This window comes from Leucoraja erinacea, chromosome 6 (genome assembly GCF_028641065.1).
Source record: "Leucoraja erinacea ecotype New England chromosome 6, Leri_hhj_1, whole genome shotgun sequence".
NCBI lineage: Eukaryota > Metazoa > Chordata > Chondrichthyes > Rajiformes > Rajidae > Leucoraja > Leucoraja erinaceus.
Window position 1 is genome coordinate 49,348,179 of NC_073382.1, and position 25,611 is coordinate 49,373,789.

At 42.1% G+C, this 25,611-nt stretch overlaps 1 protein-coding gene across 2 annotated transcripts in view; it reads left to right on the top strand.

Moving 5' to 3' along the window:
- Positions 1 to 25,611, top strand: part of micu2 (mitochondrial calcium uptake 2) — a 285,685-nt gene that overhangs the window by 11,352 nt on the left and 248,722 nt on the right. The window contains exon 1 of one of the 2 annotated variants that reach the window (XM_055636973.1): positions 1,111 to 1,131. The exons of the other annotated variant lie outside the window; for it this stretch is intronic. Coding sequence (XP_055492948.1) covers positions 1,126 to 1,131 — 6 coding nt within the window. The 5' untranslated portion in view covers positions 1,111 to 1,125. Of the gene's footprint in view, positions 1 to 1,110; positions 1,132 to 25,611 lie in introns of those variants that run through there. 2 annotated transcript variants of the gene reach the window in all.

Below are 25,611 nucleotides of genomic sequence, written 5' to 3' on the forward strand. Positions count from 1 at the left end.
TGCCTGTATGCAGGAAGAAGCAGCACCGCTGAATGGTCGGATTTTCCGAAGTGAGGGCGAGGGATAGAGCGATGGCCGTGTAGCAGTGGTCGAGGGTGTTTGATCCTCTGGTGCTGCAGGAGACGTGTTGGTGGAAGTTGGGGAGCGATTTCTTCAGGTTGGCTTTGTTGAAGTCCCTGGCAATGGTGGTAAACGCCTCAGGGTATGCCGCCTAGTGCTTGTTGACCATGCAGAGTTGACCATGAGGCAGATGCCCCCTCCTCTCCCTTTCCCAGATGCCAGTGTACGGTCCATGCGATTGGTGGAGAAACCTTCAGGCTGGACCGCTGAGTCTGGGGAGCTGGGGTTGAGCCATGTCTCTGTGATACAAAACACAGAGCATTCCCTCAGCTCCCATTAGTAAGCAGCCTTGACCTTAAGTCTTCCACTTTATTTTCAAGGGATTGTACGTTGGCTAGTAGGATTGTAGGGAAAGGGGGTCGAAGTCCACCGCTCTTCAGTCTGACCTGAGGACCTGCCCGATGACCACGTTTCCGAACACTATGGAGGCCTCCCTGTTGTTTCCACGTATTGTACTTATTGTACCTGCTGTTTCTGCGAGCCCGCGGTGGGACGGGGATTCCCTTACAGTCGGCAGCTCCAGCTCCGTTGCGATCAGGGGTTCCTCAGAGTCGGCAGCACCAGCTCCGTTGCTACTAGGAGATCATGCCCGTCAGCTCCGGAGGTCTCTCAGGTGTTTCCAGGTACAGTATCTGTGATCCTCAGCCGGGTCAGGCATTCTCCAGCGATCGAGGGATCTCTCGCAGTCGGCAGCTCTCGCAGCTGCACCACACTAGTCGTTGTACTAGTTTCACAGTTGTCCTGTTGTGTTTCACTATTTGTATCACTCGTCATCACCTTCCCCACAGCTGACAATGGATCACTTTTACTTGATCATCGTTGCTTTTTGCATATCTTTCATTTATTTGTGCTATGTACCTTCTATATTTCTCGTTTCCCCCTCCCCTGGCTCTGTCTGAAGAAGGGCCTCGACCTGAAACATCACCTATTCCTTTTCTCCAGAGATGCTGCCTAGCCCGCTGAGTTACTCCAGCCTTTTGTGTCATGGGATATCCTACACGCCTAATGTGGGTAAGTAGGTTTAATGTAAATCTACAAAGTCCTTCAATTCTAGTTGGAGATTGATCTTCACTTTGTGGATATCAAGGCCCATTTTCTGATACACCATTTGTAAACAAATTGACAATGACTTGAATTTCTCACTTTGAACAAGTGCGACCTAAAATTTTAAGAGCGCTATTTGTCATATGTACACAAAAGGCAACAATGACATTCTTACTTGCAGCAGGATAACAGGTCTGTAAACTCAGTACTTGTAGGTAACATAATAAACAAATTAAAAGTTCAATGCATTAAAAAAACAACAATATTAGTGCAAATAAATCCTTAGTGTAACCAAAACAGTCGTAATTCATAGTTTAGCTGGCATTTGTGGTGTTCAAGAACCTAATGGTTGTTTGGAAGAAGCTGTTTCTGAACCTGGAGGTCATCATTTTCAGACTTCTATAACTACATCCTGATGACAGGAGTGAGATAAGAGCATTGCCAGGGTGGTGTGGGTCTTTGCTGGCTGTTATTTTGAGGCAGCATCTCTAATCGGTAGGCGGCGCGGCTCTGGCCAGCAGCGGCCTCTGCAGTCTGTCCGCGTTTTTATTATTTTCTGTCTGTGTTTTAATGTAGTTTTTGTTATTTTTTGTTGGGGTGTGTGTGTGGGGGGATGGGGGGGGAAACTTTTTAAATCTCTCCCTGCACTGGAGACCCGACCTTTTTCTCGTCGGGTTCCGTTGTCGTTGAGGCCGCAACGAGGAGCGGCCTCCAACAGGAAGAAGCCGGGGACTCTGGTGCTACTCACCGTTGCCGTCGCGGGGCTGGCCGAGTCCGGAGCGGTGGAGGAACGCTGCTGCTGCTGCTGCTGCTGCTGCCGATGCCGCTGCTGAGTCGGGGGCTGCTGCTGCGGGTCTGCGGACAGCGGCGCCGGGAGCCCGCGGATCCCTGGAGAGAGACCGCTTTTCGGGGCTCCTGCAACGGAGAATTCTCCCGCCCGTGTTGCGGGTCGAAGAGCTCCTGGAGCGGGGCCTTACAGCACCGCCCTGCGCGGCTGGAATGGCCGCGGGTACTTGCGAGCGCACACCGGGGGCTCCAACACCAAGACCCGGTGTGCGACCTCGCACCACCCGGCGTGGCTTCAATGGCCGCGGGACAATCGCCATCGCCAGCCGGGGGCTTTGACTTTGACTCTGACATCGGGGGGGGGGAGAGTGCAGTGGAGAGATAAGTTTTTTTTTGGCCTTCCATCACAGCTATGTGATGGATGTTTATGTAAAATTGTAATTATGTTGTGTCTGGGTCTATTTGTGTGTAATGTATGGCTGCAGAAACGGCATTTCGTTTGGACCTCTAGGGGTCCAAATGACAATTAAATTGACTCTAATCAATCCCTAAGAGAGGTTGGTACCTGTGACCACTTTGCATAATCTCCTTGGTTCCTGGGTGTTAAGAGTAGTTCAAACCTTGTTAATATACTGCAGAATGCTGACTAAAAATGGTTCCCCAGGCTAAAGAGGAGAGGCAAGGTAGATTGAATACTTTCCAAAATACTCTGCAAATTAGCTACAATAGACTAGGAGTGGGTGTGTAACCTTGAAACCTTAAGGAATGATCTTAAGTAACTTGATGATATTTGTTCAATGGCATTTCAGTTAAACTTGAATAACATAAAAGGTATAACATTTAACATTTAAAATAGATAACATACCCAAGATCAGAGAGTGTAGATTAAACTTGCATGACTTTAAAATTGGAAGTGAAATGAGGATTAGGAAATTAAACAGATATGGATGTGGAAACTTGGCATGCGTAATTGAACAAAGCAGAATTGGTAAAAAAAATCACTGTTGATGCAACAACCCACTCATCCAAATTGCATTTTGTCCGTGAATCCAATAGTTTGTGGGCTGTATATTTCTTTTGATATTGATGCAAATTTTCAATAATACATCCTGGATGAGAAACAACATTTACTGTTAAATTGATTTGCTTACTAGAATGTTTTCATTGTTTCTTCCCACTTTTAGTGTACACTAGAGCATCAGGATACAAGAGTTGTGTTAACTTTTAGAAAGCATTTACAGCACATTTACAGCTCTTAATGTCCAAGGAAATAAATTTGAAGTGAAAGTACTGTAATAAGCTAATCAATCACGCAAAACAAATGCATGAAAAAAGATCTAGCAAACAAGAATGCGATGAATGATTAAATATTTGGTTTTCATGTTATTGATTGAGGGATAAATGTTCATCAGAATGAATGACAGTTTCCCATCATCCCTGAATAATGCCATAAGATTCTTTGGATAATAATAATAATATAATAATAATAATAATAATATAACTTTAATTGTCATTCAGGTATACACATAGACACAGTGCACATTGAACAAAATTTTGTTGCATTGACTCTTCAAAGTAGCAGCAGAATATAACATTTTTATCAGGCGATCATCCTGGAAGACTGGACAAAACCTTAATGTGGTGCCTCCTTGGAAAAAATCCATAACATTGACTCGGCTAAGAGTACAGCCATTGAGCCAAGATAACACATGGGTAACATAGAGTCTTAAAAAAGGCTTGTAGAATTTCAAGTATTATATAAAACAACACAAAATGCAAGAGTAATGAAGAAATCATCCACTTTGGGTTTTCGGAATTACAAAGTGTTGTGATGAGTTTGGGGGAAAGGCCATTTCCTGTGAAGAGTTGTCATTTTATAATTATCACCAAGAAAGATAAATATGTTCTTTACAGATTGTTGGGGCATGAAATACTTTGGCGAAAGTATAGATTGATTTTAATGGACAGTCTGATATTTCAAGTGGAGAAATGATCAATGAGAAAATGTCCCCTAGATTTCTTGGCCAAAGAGATGAATGGCTTTCTTGTAAAATATAAACGTATTAAGCTCTTTTTAATTTTTTTTTGTCTATGATATCAAGTGATGGTGAGAAGCAATGATTGGGAGTTGTGCTATTTTTACAAAAAAGGCTTTTACTATGAAGTGCGCCTTATTCAAAATAACAGATGTTGTTAAAACGTGTGCTTTACATAAAATATCCTATGAGAGTATAAATGTCTGCCTAAAGAAACATACTTCATTTTATAATCATTTGTGCTGAGAATAGACCGTATTCGCAGTCTACAAGCTTAAGTGACCACAGACATTCCTGTAGTTTTAGTCATGTCTAAATGTGATATAAGTCACAGTTGCTAGAACCGTTAGATATAAAAGGTGAAATATATGAGAATTGATAGATACTGTAAAAGGCAGCCAGTGATGACCATTTGGGATTTCCATAAGGGGATAAAGTATTGTCTGGAACGAAGAGAGACACATTAAAATTAAATTCACACGAAAATCTTCGACATTGTTTGTATGTCTGTGTTAATATTGTATTTCTATACTTTAAAAAAAAATAGATGAACATAGCAGTCCCAAAAAATCACCTCGCGAGTTGCAGCCTGACTTGCTGAATTTCTCCAACATTTTTTGTCTATCTTGAATGTAGCAGATCTGTGAAGGTGCTGAGAGGTATGGAACTGCCCACCTAACAATGTCATGGCACTACCTTCACCATGGGGACTGCAATGATTTAAAAAGATAACGTTCAGATAATTTTTCAGGGGCATTTAGGAAAGGGCAATAAATATTGACCTTGCAGTGACATCCCTGTAGAAACAAAGAACTGCAGATGCTAGTTTACCAAGGAAGGACACAAAATACTGGAGTAACTCAGCAGGTCAGGCTGCTATCCTTGGAGAACATGGATAGATGACGTTTTGTGTCGAGACCCTTCTTCAGAAGGTCTAAAGAAAGGTCCCGACTCAAACGTCACCTATCCATGATCTGTAGGGATGTTGTTTGATTTGCTGAGTTGCTCCAGTATTTTGTGTCAGTGACATCTGTGTTCTGTATTTTAAAAATAAATAAATAATATGACCTGAAGCTTGGATTCAGTTTGTAAGTTCAGTTTGTATGTTACTTCATATAGTCCAATTACATTATATAAATGTGGACTAATTAGATAAAGCACATAATCATATCTCAGTGTATCAGTATTTGATCCCCTATTCTAAAGCTAAAAAATATTCTAAATTATTTTGTCACTAGCATTTTATGAAAGCTTATTACTGAGATAAATATTTTAAAATTATTAGCATTAATTTTAAAGATACTCAGCAATGTAATGAAGCTGAAGATTTTTGTGGTGAGAGCTATTTTAAGGAGCATAACGCTTGGGAGAAAAGTTGATGGATTGCAGAACTGACAGTGGTATTGAGGGATGCGATTTGAGACAACAATTTAAAAAGTAAAGCGTTTGAGGCTTCTCAAGGTATGTGAGGAAGAACGTGATTAAACTGTCCATTCTTTGTTAACTATTGAATAAACCTCTCCCCGTTGGCTTGCAACCTTGTCGTGGTCGGAGAGCTTGTGTGTCTCAGTGACCCCTAGAGCTATGCCAGCGGGAGATTGGTAAGTTAAGCACCAGTAAATTTGTTATAGTAACCAAGAAGTCTAATTGTGTTATCATATGTTTGCTCTTTTTGTTCCATTGTGTTCAATGGTAAATGTTGTATGAGAATTGGGTAGCCAAATAAAGCTCCTTTCTTCAACAAACTAACAGGAAATTCTTCACGCCACAATTCTCATGTAGATTCAGCTCGGTAAATATTGTCAGTGGATGTTTATCTTTGAGCTCAGGTTTTTAGAGGAGGAAGTAGGAATGGACAGTGTTAGGGATGGAATTCCAGACTATTCGGACAAACACATTATCTCCCCAAAATCCATAAACACAACTGCCCTGGCAGATCCATTGTTTCTGCCTGCTCTTGTCCCATTGAATGTTTCCATGTACCTTGACCCCATCCTATCCCCCAGTCCAATCCCTCCCGACCTATGTACAAGATACCTCACGCCCTTCATCTCTTTAATGACCTGCTTTCCGAGCCCCCACTCCCTCATCTTTACTATGGTCATTCAGTCACTCTACACCTCTACCCCGTTCCAGGAAGGCCTTCAAGCCCCCCTTTTCTTCCTCAACCGCAGAACCAGCCAATTTCCTTCTACTAACACTCTCCTCCGCTCTTAACAGCTTCTCCTTTGACTTCTCCCACTTCCTCCAAATCAAAGGCATAGCTATGGGCACTCGCATGGGCCCCAGCTATGCCTGCCTCTTTGTAGAGTACGTCGAACAAACCCAGTTCTAGGCGCACACTGGCCCTGAACTCTATCTCCGTTACAATGACGACTGGATCGGTGCTACCTCCTGCATCCATGCAGAACTCATGGACTTCATTAACTTCACCACCAAATGCCATGTTGCACTCAAATTCACTTGGACCATCTCCGACACCTGTCTCCCCTTGCCGTCTCCAACACAGGATTTAGACTATCGACTGACGTCTATTATAAACCTACTGACTCCCACAACTATCTAGACTATTCTTCTTCCCACCCTGCTTCCTGCAAAAACTCTTTCCCCTACTCCCAATTCCTCCGTTTATGTGGCATCTGCGCCCAAGATGAGGTGTTCCTTACCAAGACATCCGAGACGTCCTCATTATTTAGGGAACGAGGGTTCCCCTTCTCCATCATAGATGAGGCCCTCACACGTGTCTCCTCGGTACCCTGCAGCTCTGTTCTTGTTCCCCCTTCCTCTAGTTGCAACAGGGACAGAGTCCCCCTGGTCCTTGCTTTTCATCCCATCAGCTGTCTCATACAACACATAATATAAAAACATAGAAAATAGGTGCAGGAATAGGCCATTCGGCCCTTCGAGCCTGCACCGCCATACGATATGATCATGGCTGATCATCCAACTCAGTATCCCATCCCTGCCTTCTCTCCATACCCCCTGATCCCTTTAGCCACAAGGGCCACATCTAACTCCTTCTTAAATATAGCCAATGAACTGGCCTCAACTACCTTCTGTGGCAGAGAATTCCGCGGATTCACCACTCTCTGTGTAAAAAATGATCTTCTCATCTCGGTCCTAAAAGACTTCCCTCTTATCCTTAAACTGTGACCCCTAGTTCTGGACCTCCCCAACATCGGGAACAATCTTCCTGCATCTAGCCTGTCCAACCCCTTAAGAATTTTGTAAGTTTCTATAAGGTCCCCCCTCAATCTTCTGAATTCTAGCGTGTACAAGCCGAGTCTATCCAGTCTTTCTTCATATGAAAGTCCTGCCATCCCAGGAATCAGTCTGGCGAACCTTCTCTGTACTCCCTCTATGGCAAGAATGTCTTTCCTCAGATTGGGAGACCAAAACTGTATGCAATACTCCAGGTGTGGTCTCACCAAGACCCTGTACAACTGCAGTAGAACCTCCCTGCTCTTATACTCAATCCTCTGACATTTTCGCCACCTCCAGTGGGATCCCACCAGTAATCACATCTTCCCATCTCCACCCCTTTCCTGTCCCTACACCTCCTCCCTCGACTCTGTCCAGGGACCCTGACAATCATATCAGGTTAGGCAAAGGTTCACTCTCACCTCCTCCAACCTAATCAACTGTATCTGTTGTTCAAGATGTGGACTCGTATCCATCGGCGAGACCAAACGTAGACTGGGTGATCGTTTCACTGAACACCTTCGCTCAGTCTGCCTGGACCTACTTGATCTCCCGGTTGCCAAGCACTCTAATTCCACTTTCCGTTCCCACAATGACCTTTCTGTCCTACGCCGCCTCCATTGTCAGAGTGAGGCCAAATGCAAATTGGGGGAACAGCATTTCATATTTCCCTTGGGCAGCTTACAACCCAGAGGCATGAAAATTGATTTCTCTAACTTCAAGTAATCCTTGCATCCCCCCTCTCTCTCTCTCTCCATCCCTCCCCCAACCAAGTTGTACCAGCTTCAAAGTCGGCTTGTTAAGTCTCATTGTCGGTACTCGTTTTTACCAAGCACACAGCTAACAATGGCTTGTTTCCTTTTTCATTGATACTTTTTTGCATATCTTTCATTCATTTGTCCTACAGCTACAATTTGAGATTTGTAATAGAAAAAAAATCGCATGTGGTTAAAGTGCACATTGTCAGATTTTAATAAAGGCCATTTTTATACATTTTGGTTTCACCATGTAGAAATTACAGCAGTCCCCCCATTTCAGGGCACCATCATGTTTGGGACACAATATAATGTAAATGAAAATAGTCATGTTTAATATTTTGTTGCATATCCTTTGCATGCAATGACTGAAGTCTGCGATTCATGGACATCACCAGTTGCTGGGTGTCTTCTCAGGTGATGCTCTGCCAGGCCTGTATTGCAGCCATCTTTAGCTTATGCTTGTTTTGGGGGCTAGTCCCCTTCAGTTTTCTCTTCAGCATATAAAAGGCATGCTCAATTGGGTTCAGATCAGGTGATTGACTTGGCCACTCAAGAATTGACCATTTTTTAGTTTTGAAAAACTCCTTTGTTGCTTTAGCAGTATGTTTGGGATCATTGTCTTGCTGTAGAATGAACTGCCAGCCAATGAGTTTTGAGGCATTTGTTTGAACTTGAGCAGATAGGATGTGTCTATACACTTCAGAATTCATTATGCTACTACCAACAGCAGTTGTATCATCAATGAAGATAAGTGAGCCAGTACCTTCAGAAGCCATATATGCCCAGGCCATAACACCCTCACCACCGTGTTTCACAGATGAGGTGGTATGCTTTGGATTTTGGCCAGTTCCTTCTCTCCTCCATACTTTGCTCTTGCCATCACTCTGAAATAAGTTAATCTCCGTCTCATCTGTCCACAAAACCTTTTTCCAGAACTGTGGTTGCTCCTTTAAGTACTTCTTGGCAAACTGCAACCCGGCCATCCTATTTTTGCGGCTAACCAGTGGTTTGCATCTTGCAGTGTAGCCTCTATATTTCTGTTCATGAAGTCTTCTGCGGACAATGGTCATTGACAAATCCACACCTGACTCCTGAAGAGTGTTTCTGATCTGTCGGACAGGTGTTTGGGGATTGGCAAAGTCAGTCATACTTCTGTATAAATTATTCAGTGAAACGTGCTGTGGGCAGCTTGTGTGGGATATGTACCAACAATAACATGTTACCCGCCTCCCCAGGAAATTATACTAAGATGAAATAATTATGTAAGCATGGCCTTTGTGAAAATATTTGACTACAGAATTAACACTGTTGGCCATGTACCATCTTTTAATGAATCCTTTGGAGATTTTTCCAAATCCGTGAGGCACAGGGTCAAATTTAGTTTGATATAATCATTGAGAAATACTTTGGGTATCACAGGTTATTGTTTACAACAATTATCCATGTACACAATTATTCAAGGTATTTTATTTTACATTTGTAAAACATACAGTAAATACATTCAGTCTATGTATTTGCATCCATATATTTTCTTACAATGTGTCAACAGCACTTGTTTCCTCCTTCAGGCATCCGTGAAATATTTGAGAGGCTGTTGCACACGGCTCCTGTGTCCAGCGATGGCAGGACCCTAGACTGGTCCTTCCTCACAAATCCTTGGCAGTGGCTGCATCAAACTCGCGGGCATCCCTCAGCACATAGTCCTGCACTTTAGCATGTGCCAGTTGCTTGTCTTTCTACAAGTCTCATGCTGCCAGTGCTTATTTGTGAGAGTTTGTACTGGTAGCTGCAACCAGATTTACTACCTGTTGTGTATCTCCATGATTAACACGATGCAAGCATCCTGTGCGGTTGCTTCTGCTGAGTATATGCACGGTTATAATAGTGGTAGTGTGAAGTGCAAAGTGCTAACATCTTGAGGATATGTGCAAAGTGATGTTGCCTGAAAGCAGGGAACTGTTACAACTTCTCAAATCTTGTGATATGTTGCACAATGTAGATCGACCAAGGGGAATCCTAAATTGATGATTACATTCTTGCCCATTAGTTTCTTTCTGAAAACAATCTATGTTCTAATTATGCTTTGCAGACACAATAAAACCATGATTCAAAGCATTCTCACCTTGTAACATTTATACCCCTTACTTGGAATAAATTGACTCCAGAATCTGACAAATATGCAGAAGGCTTACTTATATGAGCAACAGAATACATTTCTAAATCCTTTGAATTGAAGCAGTTTTATTTGTGTAGAATGATCTAAGAACTTTGTCAGTTTAGTTGAACTACTATATTACCTTCCAACTTACAATAGCAATGAGAAAAATGAGCATGTTGGGAACAAAACAAAGTGTTGGAGCTGGAAAAGCAACATCTGTAATTCGAGGGGCGGCGCAGTGGTGGGGTTGCTGCCTTACAGCGCCAGAGATCAGTGTTAGATCCTTACTACGGGTACTTCTGTACGACTTTGTGTATTCTCCCTGTGACCACGTGGGTTTTCTCCAGTTTTCGGTAAAAATTGTAAATTGTCCATAGTGTGTAGAATAGTGCTAGTGTACAGGGTGATCGCTGGTCTTAAGGACACATTAATGTTTTAGTTTTAACTACTCATTAGACTGGACTTTGCAACTTCCATTTACACCATGCATATATAGACTTTCCAAGGAAGTTGTCATTCTGTTACGATTGTTATAACTTCTGGGTATTTGTAAACCTTTTAATTTTGGGTCGTAAAGTGTTCATATAGGAATGTGCTTTATTGGGTGGAGAGCGGGTTGATGTTTAAACTAATCTGTTGTCTTATGTGGCCATGGGTTTGTTCTTTAGGCTGGCGTTCTTCACTTTGGTGCATCTCACTCTGGATAATGTGGCCATGGATGTCGATTAATTCTTTAGGCTGCGCGTTCTTCACAGCGGCCTCTGCAGCCTGTCTCACTATGGTTTTTATGTAGTTTTTGTAATTTTATGTTGGGGTTTGTCAAAACTTTTGAATCTCTCCCTGCAAGACCCGACCTTTTCTAGCGGATCTCATGTCGTTGGGGTCGCAAAAACAGGAAGAAGCCGGGGACTCTGGTGCTATTCGCCGTCGTGTGAGATCAACTTGCTGGGCTGCTGCTGAAGCAGACATTTTGCGGACGGCGGCACTAGCCCGCGGATCCCTGGAGGGACCGCTTTTCGTCTCCTGCAACACTTCTAAAGAGCTCTTAACACCACTGCCCCGCGCGGCTTTGGACACTCTGCGAGCGCACACCGGGTTTTTACCAAGATCCATGTGCGACCTCGCACCACCCGTACACAATCGCCATCGTTTGACTTTGTGACTCTGACATCGGGGGGGGGGGGGGGGGGGGAGAGAGTGCAGTGGAGAGATAAGTTTTTTTGGCCTTCATAATGTTTATGTAAAATGTAATTATGTTGTGTCTGGGGTCTATTTGTGTGTAATGTATGGCTGCAGAAACGGCATTTCATTTGGACCTCCAGGGGTCCAAATGACAATTAAATAGACTATTGACTATTGACTATTGATGTCAAACCATCCAAATTCCTAGCATGAAAATGAAACGGCATTTGTGAGATCAACTTGGGGCTCTGGAAGCAGACATTTTTGACACTAGCACTGTCCTACACACTAAAGACTCTTTACAATTTTTACCAAAGCCAATTCACGTACAAACCTGTATGTCTTTGGAATGCGGGAGGAAACCAGAGTACCGGGGGAAAACCCACGCAGTCACAGGGTGAACGTACAAACTCGGTACAAACATTGCCTGTAGTCAGGCACTGTAAGGCAGCAACTCTACTGTTGCACCACTGCGCTGCCCTAATAATTGTAATAATTGATATAACTGAAAGATCCACAAGCTATTGAAATTCCTACTCCAGCAGCTGGCAGAAATACATTTCTAACCCAACAGTTCTAAAGTACACTTGTGTTATTGGGCAACCATTTGAAGATTCATTTCAGTTGCATGGTGAAAGTATAAGCATGGGTCCATCTCACAGCCTGCTAAAAGAGGAATTTGGTAAATTGAGGAAGGGTTTTTTTTTTCTGTACTTTAAAAGAAAATGTCAGTTGAATTATTAAGAAGCATCAGCAGCTGCAAACTGAATCAAGAGTTTTAAAGATGTTAAAAATAACCAATGTGTGATCACAGGATAGTGAGTATTACAGGTGTTTTCAATCTTGAAATAATTGATTCTAAATTATGCCAGTACAATTTAAAAAAAACAAATAATGTAACTTTAAAACTAGGCAATTAATAAGACTAAATTATGCTTAAAACAGCTAACCAGCTGAAAAGCTTGATTTTTATTTAAACTTATGCGACGAGTCCTTGTCCTACAGGACTGGTGACATATCATAGGTGCACCATGTAGGAGCCAGTAGTAAGCAGAGTGATTCTCAGCATCACATCTACAGAAACTGTCTGTAGCTTGAGGAACTTCATATCAGTTGGTGTCCTGGTGACTACAGGGAGGGAGAAAGTTACCTCGACACTTTGTACCAGGAGACAGTTATGCCTCTTCATTTGTGTCTGTAGATTTGGTCAGTGATCGAAATAGGAGAGTATGACCATGAGAGAGATAAGTAAAAGGACACAGAAGATAATATATCCATCCTTGCACTTGCCCAACAGGTCCAAGTTTCTTGCAAACTCTGGCAGAGAGCTGGGATTCTTAAGTGAATGAACAAGTCTGCATGAGCATTATATAGGGTTCCATTTAGACTGTGATTGAAAAGGAATGTAGTCGGCAATAGGTTCAGCTTTGTAGAGGGTAGCAGTGTAACAAAAAGCTTTTTGCAAAAATCTGAAATCTTTCAAGGAGCTTGGAGCTATGGTGTGATTTTTATTTTTATACATGTGACCTCCTGGTTGACTGTATATTTAAATTTCTAGTGGTAGAGTGGTGTTAGCAGCTAACATGAATTGTAGAAATCACAGTGCAAAAGGTCATATTTGGTTAGTGTGAAGGGGTTTAGTAGCCATCTTCGATACAGTGAACCATAACATCCTGCTCACCAGACCCAAAGACCTCGGCATTGAAGACTCTGCACTCAGCTGGCTCCATTCCTACCTTTCCAACAGATCCCACTTCATCTCTCTCCATAACCACACCTCTGCTACAGCCAAAGTCACTCAAGGCGTTCCCCAAGGCTCCGTACTCGGCCCCCTCCACTTCATCATCTACATCCTCCCCCTTGGTCAGATACTCCGCCATTTCAACCTGGACTTCCACTGTTACGCCGATGACACCCAGATCTACCTCGGCACCAAATCCCCCCCACAACCCCCCTCCCCCCCCTCCCATATCAACTCCTGTTTGTCAGCTGTAAAAACCTGGATGCAACATAACTTCCTCAAACTCAACAGCGATAAGAGAGTTCTTCCTCATAGGCTCCAAATCCACACTCAGCAAAATCAATAATTCCACTCTCACCATCAACAGCACCACTGTCTCCCCATCTCCCCAGGCCCGCAACCTTGGCGTGATCTTTGATTCCACCCTCTCCTTTGAGCCTCACATCCGCCATGTCATTAAAACCTCCTTCTTTCATCTCCGCAACATCGCAAAACTCAGACCCTCTCTCACACCTCCCGCTGCTGAAAGACTCATCCATGCCTTCATCTCCTCCACTGGACTATTGCAACTTACTTCTCCTTGGCATCAGCTCCACTTACATCAACCGACTCCAACTGGTCCAGAACGCAGCCGCCCGACTCATCACCCACACCAAATCCTGGCATCACATCACTCCAGTCCTCAAACAACTTCACTGGCTTCCCATCTCCCACCGGATCACCTACAAAATCCTGGTCCTCACCTACAAAGCCCTCCACCATCTGCCCCCCCATATCTCACTGACCTCCTCTCCCCCTACCAACCCTCACTGTCCCTCAGATCCATATCAGCCGGTCTCCTCTCCATCCACAAGTCCAACCTCCGCAGTTTTGGGGACAGAGCCTTCTCCAGGGCAGCTCCCAGGCTCTGGAACTCCCTCCCCCAACTGATCCGCAATTCCGTGTCCCTCACCATCTTCCAGTCCCGCCTCAAGACCCATCTCTTCACCTCTGCCTATCCTTAGCCCCACGTCCCCCTCCCTTTTCATCTGTGCATGAATTACCTCCTATTGTGTTTTGAATTGAATTCTGTCTTTAATTTGTGTACTAGTCATGTCTCTACTATTTATTTAATTCCCCTTACATGTTTTTCCTCTACCTGCTAAATTTTTGTAAGGTGTCCTTGAGACGCTTGAAAGGTGCCCATAAATAAAATTTATTATTATTATTATCTTATTGTTTTTGAATAACAACTATTTTTAGTTTAGGATATCAATTCCGGAAACTGACAGGTGATGGTTTTGTCAAGCCTTTCTCCTACTGCCTCAGTTTTCTGAAGTGAGAAGTTAATATCAGAACAATTATCTCTGAAGTTGGACACGTATAACACTCGGTTCAGTCTTAGATTAAATCACTTTATTTAATCTAGGTATGGAAAAATTGCAAATTACTTTGCATTTAATATTAATTCATTAATTGCATTTTGGGAAATCAAACAAGGGCATGACCTTCAGAGTAAACTTTAGGCTGTAGAGAAGAGGGATTTTGAGTACAGACGCATAGTTCCCTGAAAGAGGCATCACAGGTACGTGGGGTGTTATAGAATGGTTTTGATACATTGGCCTTCATCAGTCAGGGTGTTGAGTATAGAAGTTTTTGATAAGAAGGTACTATTGCAATGTTTAAGAAATATTTAGACCGGTACATGGATAGGGTAGGTTTAGAGGGAGATGGGCCAAGTGCAGGCAGGTGGAACTAGTGTAGATGGGACATGTTGGTCGGTGTGGGCAAGGTTGGCCGAAGGGCCAGTTTCCACGCTCTGTGATGCTCTATGACGATTCTAAATTGGATGTTACATGGTTAGGAAAGGTTGAGAGGAATATGGATCGAGAGCAGGCAAATGGAACAAGCTTAGATAGGCTTCAGCGAATTTGGCCTAAGGGCCTGTTTCCATGCTGCGATTCTAATTCTCCGTGAATTGACGGAATATTTGATTTCATTAAAGGTGCAAGTTACCTCATTCAGTTTCCCTCTCTCCACAGATGGTGCCTAATCTATAGGGTATTACCAGCATTCTGCTATTTTCTGCCTCCTTCAAATATATTCCTTTAAAAAAATTCTCAAACTATCCTCATCTATTAATTAGATGCCTCCAAAAACAGTGTTTCACCTGGTTAAACTAGGTCTTCATCTAATTGCAGAAATCGCCTTTGTTCTCTATACCTCTGCCCCAACCCTCCCTCCACCCATCCCAAACCATCACTACACAATAAACCTCATCTTTTTTTCCCTTGTGTTTCCACTTCTGATGAAGTCATTGATCTGAATCTAAACATTACTTTGCTCTGTTTTTTACTGCATAGAATGCTGTCTGGCCGTTTGAGTATTTCCAGTGTGTATTTTCCAGGTTTCCATCATTTGCAGTTCTCTGGACAGCAGTTTGCATTTTTAGAAAATCAATGTGAATTTGAAGTAAACGTGGCTTGACATCTGCCTATTTAGATGGCTCATCATCAGAGATAAGCACACCTTTTATTCTTCATCTGAACACCAGAATGTTTTTTAAATTTAGAAATACATCCTTTGTGTTCATTTAAATGCATCTTTGACCATGGCATGTAGGGTAACAATGTGTTAATAATAATGCATTGTTCTCATCCAGGTTCAAACAAAATTGGTGTTATTGATCAAAATGCAAACAGCATGGGCAATAAACTAATAGCAGTGCAAAGCCCTGTAATTCATCCATGGTTGAGTTACCTGATATTTAGCTGGCACAGAGTTCAAATGGTTGTTTCCTTACTATTTTATAATTTAATTGCAGTCATGCATAGTCTTGTTGACAACTGTTCTCTGTGCTCTACAAGGTATGTTGCAAAGCCTAGCTGGTATTTCATTACTATACCAAAAGTGTGTGCAGAGCTCTCTTCCTTTGTTGAACTATTCATTTTTTGCTGACTTTTAAAAGAATTTGGATGGCAGGCTTTTTTAAAGAATTTGAAATGGCGAACAAAAGCTCAATACCAATCTTTACTCGGAGATTACACATTTTGATTAAAACACCTGACCAATAGCTTTTATTTTATTTTCTCCCTTGAACAAGTTGCCACATTAATTGTTAACTTCTCCCGTGACGCAGTTCCAATATTTAAGGCTGATGGAACAATTCTGATCTGAGTATTTGCAGTTTTGACTTAAGGTCAGGTCAAGTCAATTTTATTTCTAAAGCACATTTAAAAACAACTCTCGTTGACCAAAGTGCAGGTACTAACGTGCTACAAACGGTGGTACATAGATCAACAATGCATACGTAAATACATACATACCGTGCTCCCTCAGGGACCTCAAGAAAGGCTTGAGAGTAGAAATAAGTTTTAAGTCTAGACTTAAAAGAGTTGATGGAGGGGGCAGTTCTGATGGGAAGAGGGATGCTGTCCAATGTTTAGGAGCTGCAACCGTAAAAGCACGGTCGCCCCTGAGCTTATGCCTAGACCGCGGGATGGACAGTAACCCCAAGTTGGCCGATCTGAGGGACCTGGAGGTGGTGTGGTGGGTGAGCAGACCTTTGATGTAGGTGGGGGCAAGCCCGTTAAGGGCTTTGTATACATAAAGAAGGAGCTTGAAATTGATTCGGAACCGCACAGGGAGCCAGTGGAGAGAGACCAGAATCGGGGTGATGTGGTCCCTTTTCCGGGTGCCAGTCGGGAGTCTCGCTGCGGCGTTTTGAACCAATTGCAGGCGGGACAGAGAAAGATTGGCTGATGCCAGCGTAAAGGTAGTTGCAGTAATCAAGGCAGGAGGAGATAAATGAGTGGATGATCTTTTCGAGGTCATCAAATTGGAGGAATTTGAAAGTATCATGGGAAAGATTAAATAGATTTATTTAAAAACAACTGGATGTTTACTTGAAAAGTAAAAAGGTGATAGTTTCATATGGCACACAAGGTTATTCAGCTCATTGCCCATGTGTTGACTCTTTGAAAGACATCCCACTCCCCAGATGTCTTCATTGGACTTTTTAATTTCAAGTAAACCCAGTTGTTTTTAAATAAATCTATTGAATCTTTCCCATGATACTTTCAAATTTGAGATTAAAATAATTTAAAAGAAATATCCCACTTTAGTCGGTAAGGTGATTTCCTCAGGTTACCAACTTTCTGACCAGTATAAAAAGTTTTTTCTTTTTTCACTCCTATCAAAACTCTTAAGTATTTCGAACACTTCTATAAAAAACATCTCCCTGCTCCAAAGAGAAAAATCTTGGGTTCATTCATCTCCCTTTATCCATAGTACTCTTCTAATAAATCTTCTCTGCACCCTCTTTAAAGCTGGACATCCTAAAGTTATAAAAGCAAAGCAGTTAAATACTTTAAAAGCCGTATTCTACATGCTTTTGAATCAGCTCCTTCAACTTGCATACCTTAAGCTTTGATAGTTTTTCAGTACTAATATTTTTTAACATCCTTAACTATTCTATTTTATGGATATTTATTTGTGCCTTGAATGTTGTTGGTTGTGTGAACTGGTCCTGCTGTAGCAGTAAACTATCTAGGTCCTGAACAATCAATGCAGTCAACGGTCTTATCTTCAATTAAGCAATGAGATTTTTGGCTAGCAAATGGAGGAGGCATAATAGTTTTTGTTAAAAAAAGGAAATTAAGGGAAAGCGAGATTGGAATTTCTTCAGTGTGGTAAGCTTTTTCAATCATCATTTTTACCTTTCAAAGTCATGGACTTCATATGAAAATAGACCCTATGGGCCAGACTATGCCAACCATCCATTCATGCTAATCGTACATTAATCCCATTTTTATTCTTCCCACATTTTCATCAACTCCACCCAGACGGTTCCACTCACCGACACACTATAACAATTTATGGTAGTCGATTAAACTACCAACCCGCTCATCTTCGGAATGTAGAAGAAACCAGGAGCACCTGAAAATGGAGGAGGACTGGCCAATTTTTGTGCCTTCCATCACAGTGATGATTGCTGTGGTGGATGTTTGTGTTAAATATTAATTGTGTATCGTGTGTTCTTTATCATTGTACCGCTGCTGGCAAATTCATTTCACTAGCACTTTATGTGCAATGTGACGAATAAAACAGTATTGTATTGTATTGATAACAAGAAATGGTCAACCTCCATATTGAACCTCAAGACAATTGCTTTACTAACGGTGCCTTCATGCTGTCTATAAATTTATTTATATCTCTCTATTTATTCATATACCATTTTATACTTCTTGCTGTGAAGGAGTACAATCAGTTGATACTCATGACTACTTTGGCTTAATTATTTAAAATTATTTTCAACTAAACTGTACAGATTTGCCACTTGTTTATCACTTTTTAATGACGGAATTTATCTTCCTATGCTTTTGCATATACACTAACCTGACTATTTACAACAAATTGTATCATGATTAATAAACGTTGTGGAAAAAATAAGATGCTGTAGGGATTGTTGAGTTCCTTATGCAGCTGTATGCATAGCTATATAAAAGCATTCCATGAGTTTCTGTTCCCACACTGATGTACTAATAGCTGGATCCTAGAACAATGAAGATTAGAACTTGAGTAACATCTGCACAGTTTGTTTTATTCATGGCTAGCTGCAGAAAAAGGCTGTTGAAGGTGAAAATCTAATATTTATGGCCAGTGTCAAGTTTCTATTATTGTGGCTGAGTGTGCACTAGCATTGAGAGTAGGTATTGCTGCAGACAAAGAATTAATTGAATCAGCAGCTGACTGTCCTGAAGTTAAGGTAAACAATGAAAACAGGTTGTATTTGAGAAAATAACTTTTAAGCGTGAACATAGAACGTAGAACAGCACAGGAACACCCCTTGGACCCACCTTATCTGTGTCAACCCCGGCTCCCTGCTCAGGGTCTAATATCCACCATTCCCTGCCTATGTGCCTGTCCAAATGCCTCTCAAATGCTGTCACAGTATCTGCTTCCAACATCCTCCCTGACAGCGCATTCCAGGCACCTACCACATTCCGTGTAAAAAAATAAAAAAAAACTTTAAATTTTCCTACTGGTATTTGACTTTTCCACCTTGGTGGGGAAGTGGGGGGAGAGATATTATGACATTATATCACTACTAAAATCTGAACTGGATGATCAGCAAAAATAGTGGTTAAACTAAATTGTAGCAGAAGAATGTTTTAATGTCTCCCTGTGTGTGTGTGTGCGCGTGTTTGTGTGTGTGTGTGTGTGTGTCTCCCTGTGTGTGTGTGTGTGCGTGTCTCTTTGTGTGCGTGTGTGTGCATCCCTGTGTGTGTGTGTCTGTCTGTCTGTCTCCCTGTGTGTATGTGTGTGTCTGTCTCCCTGTGTGTGTGTATGTGTGTGTTGTCACATCCTGGCCTTAGACAGTGCTGCCAACTCTCACGCTTTCAGCGTGAGAGTCATGCATTTCAGCCAATTTGCACGCTCTCACGCTGATGACAAAATTCTCACGCTGTCTTCAGTCCCTGCACAGTTTTTCTCTTTGCGCCACATCAGAGTGATCTGTGCGGTCAGGGGAAGCGAGTCGGTTGACGGCTGTGAGTGACGTGGCATTTCTTCCCTTCTCTTCTTTCTTGGTTGGATGTGCAGCCACCGACAACATGAAGCAGCCGGAGATAGAACTAACCAGGTTAATCAGTTGTAAAACATGGGGGAGGACCACAATGAGGCCAAACACCTAGGACAGCGTTCGGCAACCTACGGCACACGGGCTGAATCCGGCCCGTAACCTGAAAATCCGCGGGTTTTTTTTTCAATTTGATTTTGTGGGGTCGGGGCAGACGAGCCGACCTGAGATCTGCAGCCAGTCCCTGGGACGCGAGCTGATGTGGAAACTGCAGCCAGTCCCCCACGACGAATGGGGGACGCAGAATGTAGGGCTGCCCAGCCACAGCTGTGTCTGTGTTTTATTTTAATTTTAAGCCAGCAAAGCTTTTGTTGGGAGTCTGACTCTTTCATCCACGGCTTTCGGCGGGGGGGGAAACCTTTTTCACAGTCGCTGGAGCGCTTTTCGCAGAGCAGCTTCGACCCATTCGATGCCTTTCCCTGGGGGTCTGCCCAGAACTGCGCTTTCGGGAGCTCCGGTGGAGCGCTATCGCGGAGCGGAGCGGGCGATGCCTTGCCCGGGTCGCCGCACTGGAGCTCCAGTGAGCTGAGACCGCCGGGTAAAACATCGTGGAGCTCTGGGTCTGTGGAGCGACCAGCTGCGGGCGGCGGCGGCGCTGACTTTAAACATCGGGAGCCTGGGATCTCTCGATGAGATCGCCAGTGGTGGAGCTCCAACCGGCGCGGCCTTGTTGGCTTCGGTAGCCGCGGCCTCCAGTGCGGAAGCGGCCGTTCCAGGGTTCCCAGGCCGCTGGGAGGACTCTCCCGCCGCCGGAGCACCATCACCTGGCGAGAACGGCCAGGAACATCGGGCCTCCGTAGAGGCAACTGTGGAGGCCTCAATGGGCCCGACTATGGGTGAACTGGGGTTGGGGACTGAACTTTGTGCCTTCCCTCATGGTGGGAGCCATTGTGGGGGGATGTTCTTTGTGTTTAAGACTCTCATTGGTGTTATGTCTGTATTTTTTTTGTGTGCTGCAAAATGGCAAAAAGCATTTCACTTCACTACACCTAGGTGCATGTGAATGTGACTAATAAAATACCTTTGATACCTTTGAATGCCAACTTGATCATTATGGACAAATTGGGCCAGCCGTGTACATGTTGTGTAACTCTGTCCATACGCAGATCTGAATGGGCTTAGAATGACCATTTAAGCAAAATTGCTCCAACTTTCTCCATTTTGATCCTTGAGATTAATTTCCCTTTTCTCTGTTAACAGCGTTAAAGTACTTATGAGGTAGAGTCGGGAAAGGGAACATGTTATTTTTTTTAGTTTGCTTTAATTTGTTAGTTGAGTGCCATAATTTCTGAAATGGTCTCTTAAAGTAACTTAACTGTTTTAAAGCAGGAACTTGCATAAAATAATTATTAGCAGGATTTTGTGAGGCTCCACGTTTCACAAAATGGAACTTTCTTATGCATAAAATGTTTGCATTATTAAAGCAGGGCTGCAAACTACCGGCCTGCACTCGTGCACTGAAAAAAAGTAGTGAGACTCACACATTTAGGTGACAAAATTCCCCCCTCCCCCTTCCCATCACGCTGAACACAAAATTGTGGCTTATTTTCACGCTCAAAAAAAAGGGTAAGGTGATTGATTTATTTGGTGCTGTGAAATTCGAAATAAGATATAAAAATATATAGATAGATATATATAGATAGATTTTAGAGGTGAGTAAAAATAGTCATTCATGTGCTGAGGGGAATATAAGCTGAATGCATAATTTAGCCTAACTTTTTCCCTTAATCCAATTTAAAGCATATGTGATTCAAGTGTAAGTTAAAGACTTGAACTAGAGGGCATTGGTTTAAAGCAGGGCTGTCAAACTACCGGCCTGCCCTGAATTTACAGAAAGTGATTTTGGGGGAAAAAATAGTAGTTTTTAAGTTGGTCTGTTTTTTTTGAATTTCCCATACTGTTGAGGCAGATGGGGACACTGTTTTATAGGTATTTATTATTTTGCTTACTTTTTTTGAGATTAGGGAGTTTTTCTGCAGACTCTCCCTAAATAGATTAGTGTTGTTGATAAGATACACCTAGATCGAGTTGGCATTGTGATCAGGAGCACAAAATTACGCACAACTAACCACTTACTTTGAAGACTTCATTTACTGAATGGAATAAAATAGGTTATTTTTAACCATATTGATGAAATTGAATGATTTGGTACATTATTTTTCCCTCATCCTTCTGCACTCTATATTTAAAGGGTAAGGTTGATTCATTTATTTGTGCAGAACAAATGATCTGAAGTCCTATGACCTCTTGCCTCTCTGGCTTTGAACATTTTATCCCAGTCTAAGGAAGTTTTTTCTGTCCACTATATATGCTCCATAGGTGGAATGACCCGCTGATTTACCCACACTTTTTATCAATGGGATTTTCTATCTCTAGCATAAATAATGGGAAAACCAATATCAGAAAAGCTTAGCCTACAGTTTTTAGAGATAGTCATGAGGGAAATTGAGATAATGCAGACATACACTGGTTCTGTCAATTAAGGCTAGTCCAAGCAGAGAACACAATACTTACACGTGTTAAATTAATTGGAACTCTATATTTTGATAAATTAACTATGCACTGTATTTCTAAAGTAAAGCTAAACTCGAAGTTTATTTCTATTCTTGTACTTTGGGAAAAGGACCATCCCATTTCCAAATTCCACTGAAAACCTCCTTGAGAAATGTGCAAGAATAAACATACAGTGTGTCGCCTTTATTCCATGCATGAAAAAGTTTGCTTCTAGATTTGCAGTGTCATGGCCAAAGTTGAGAATTTTCAGTTGGTTTATTTTGGATTTATTTCCAGTGAACTACTTGTGTTAAGGGGTATCAGACATGGCTAAATTGGTAACACGCTGTTGAGTCAGAAGGGTGAGGGTTCAAATAATAATCCCAAGATTTCAGCATTAAAACAGGATCATCATTGCAGCAAGTAAAGAGGGCTCCATGCACCTTTCTAAACTGTCTTTAGGATGATATCGGATAAGCCAATTTTCGCTCTCCAGAACAGAAAATAAATTATTCCCCTAGACAATGTTCTAGACAAAGCATGGCCGACCGAATCCATGACAACCTGTTCACACTAGTTCTAGGTTATTTTACTTTTGCATCAAACAAACCCGCGGTTTACCTTACCCAGAATACATAATTTTGACCATATCAAAATGCTTTTTGAGAGAATTTGCTGTTTGCCAATTGGCTGCAGAGATCCTCGTATTGCAACACCATACTTTATTAGCAATAGAGCAGCTTGGGACATCGAGATTCATGAAAGATGCTGGGTGGAATTTTGTTTTAAAACCACTGTTGGCTCTCTATCCTGGTGTAAATTTAAATGTAGTTTATACACGTATGAATTTCATTACGATTCATGCAATTGTAGAGCATATTTTTCAATAACTAATTTACAATTCACAATGAATATAAAGATTCTTTAAATTTGGAGTGATAATGGCAAACATAAATCTTTGAGGGTTTCGGCCCGAAACGTCGCCTATTTTCTTCGCTCCATAGATGCTGCTGCACCCGCTGAGTTTCTCCAGCAATTTTGTGTACCTATAAATCTTTGATTTTTTGTTTAGCACTTGGGATGAAAACGCCCTTTTAAATTTGTTTTAGTATTTCTATCCCACCTTGACGCATCTCAAATTCAACTCAAAATGCAGTGATTTTAATTATAAATGTGAAGGGTGGGGGAGGTGTGGAGGCAGGGTGTGGTTTTAACAGATTAATTGCTTTTACAGAAATTTAGAAAAAGGTCAGAAAAGCAATTAATACTAAAATGCAGATGCGGGAAATCTGAAATACAATCGGAAAATGCAAGTCTCTCAGTCGGCAAGGCAGTGATGAAACGGTCAAGTCTGATGTGAGTTGTTAACCTGAAGAATTAGCTTTGTTCTATCCTCATAGAGGCTGCTAACCTTATTTTTCTAGCTTTATATAATCCAGTAAAAAAAAATATTCTCCTGTTTATAGGAAGTAAACAAAATGTGGGAGCACCATCTGTTGTGAGAAGAATTGTTTCTAAAAAGGAAATGACTTGAAATCATGAGTATTGTCAGTGTGGAGTTGCCAGGCTTGGTCGGCAGTCCCATGTTGGTCAACAGTGATCAACATGGACTTGGATCGTCCATGAGAAGGGGGCGAAGAGCAACAGGAAAGAAGTCCAATATGAAATCAGGAAACCTTGTAGCGGACCAGTGCCTTTGACGGAAAACCTTGCACAACTCAATTATCACCATTGGTGTTATCAGAAACATGACATTTGATCTTCTTTTCGTGTGCTATATACTTTGTGCATATGTTTACATCGAATGTAGACACAAAATGCGGGAGTTACTCAGTGGGACAGGCAGCATCTCTGGAGAGAAGGAATGGGTGACGTTTCATTTCGTGACCCTTCTTCAGACTGATGTCAAGGGACGGGGAAGTACAGAGATAGAATGTAGTCGGAGACAGTAAGACTGGTGGGTGAACTGGAAAGGGAGAGGGAGTGGAGAGAGAGGGGGGGGAAGCAAGGGCTACTTGAAGATAGGGAAGTCAGTGTTCTTACTGCTGGGGTGTAACCGACCCAAGCGAAAAACGAGGTGCTGTTCCTCCAATTTGCGCTGGGCCTCTGACAATGGAGGAGGCCCAGGACAGAAAGGCCAGATAGGGAATGGGAGGGGGAGTTGAAATGCTGAGCAACCGTGAGATCAGGTAGGTTAAGGGGGACTGAGCGGAGGTGTTCAGAAAAACGATCGCTGAGTCTGCGCTTGGTCTCACTGATAGAGTTAACTGAAAGGAGGTGTTTACATTGAATATTTAACTTCCTCATTTGGGTGACATGGTGGTGCAGCGATAGAGCGGCAGAGACCCGGGTTCGATCCTGACAACGGGTGCTGTCTGTACGGAGTTTGTACGTTTTCCCTGTGACCGAGTGGGTTTTCCCCAGATGCTCAGGTTTCCTCCCACATTACAAAGACGTCCAGGTTTGTAGGTTAATTGGCTTCGAAAAAATTGTAAATTGTCCTTAGTGCCTAGGATAGTGTTAGTGTATAGGATCGCTGGTCTGCGTGGACTCGGTGGGCTGGAGGGACTGTTTACAAGCTGTATCTCTAAACTAAACTAATCTGATTCAAATAAGTTCTCTCAGTCAATAGACATGATTTTAGGCTTTATTGCTGTTGATTTAAAAAAAAACATAAATGTTCTTTGGTGAACTTCCGCTGCATCTTATGATTTATGTTGGGAGGACTGTTGCAAGCCCAGCAACTGGGGTAGTTGAGGCAAGTAGGATAACAACATTTAAAAGACATTTGGATAGGTACATGGACAAAGAAGGTTTAGAGTGATATGGGCCAAACGCAGACAGATGGGACTAGTATAGATAATGCATCTTGGTTGGCATGGGCAATTTGGGCCGAAGGGCCTGTTTCCATGCTGTATGATTCTATCCCATTCGTTGATATTGTTGAGAAGGTTCTGCAAAAAATAGGACTTCATCAAAGTAAAAATGAGATTTCACTATATATAGTAGTAGAGGGATCTTTGACCTGTCTCTTCCCCTTCCTCTATCCTTGCCATATTGTCCTCATTGCCATTCCCAAAGATTTGAAAGCATTAATTGTGGGATGCTGATAAACGCTTTTCTAGATGCAGTTCTCTTCATTTAAAAAATGTGAATAAACAAATGAATTCCATTTTATTTCATATAGTTTTGAAAGTTTAAACACACATTTTCCTACTTTGGGTGCAATTATATACTGTTCAAATTATTTAAAATGGTAAAAATTACTGGGGCAACAAAATTGAATAATTTCTAATGTAGGCACTGCAAAAAAGCTGCATAAGGCCTTGAATTGTAAACCTATGTTTATGTAACCAAATGTTTAGGAACTATTTTGATTTTTATGAATAACTAAAGTAATTCCTCTGGTTAGTGATGAATAAAGGATTAATCAGCACTAAACATGGACATAACATAGAGTGGGTGTTTTGTTA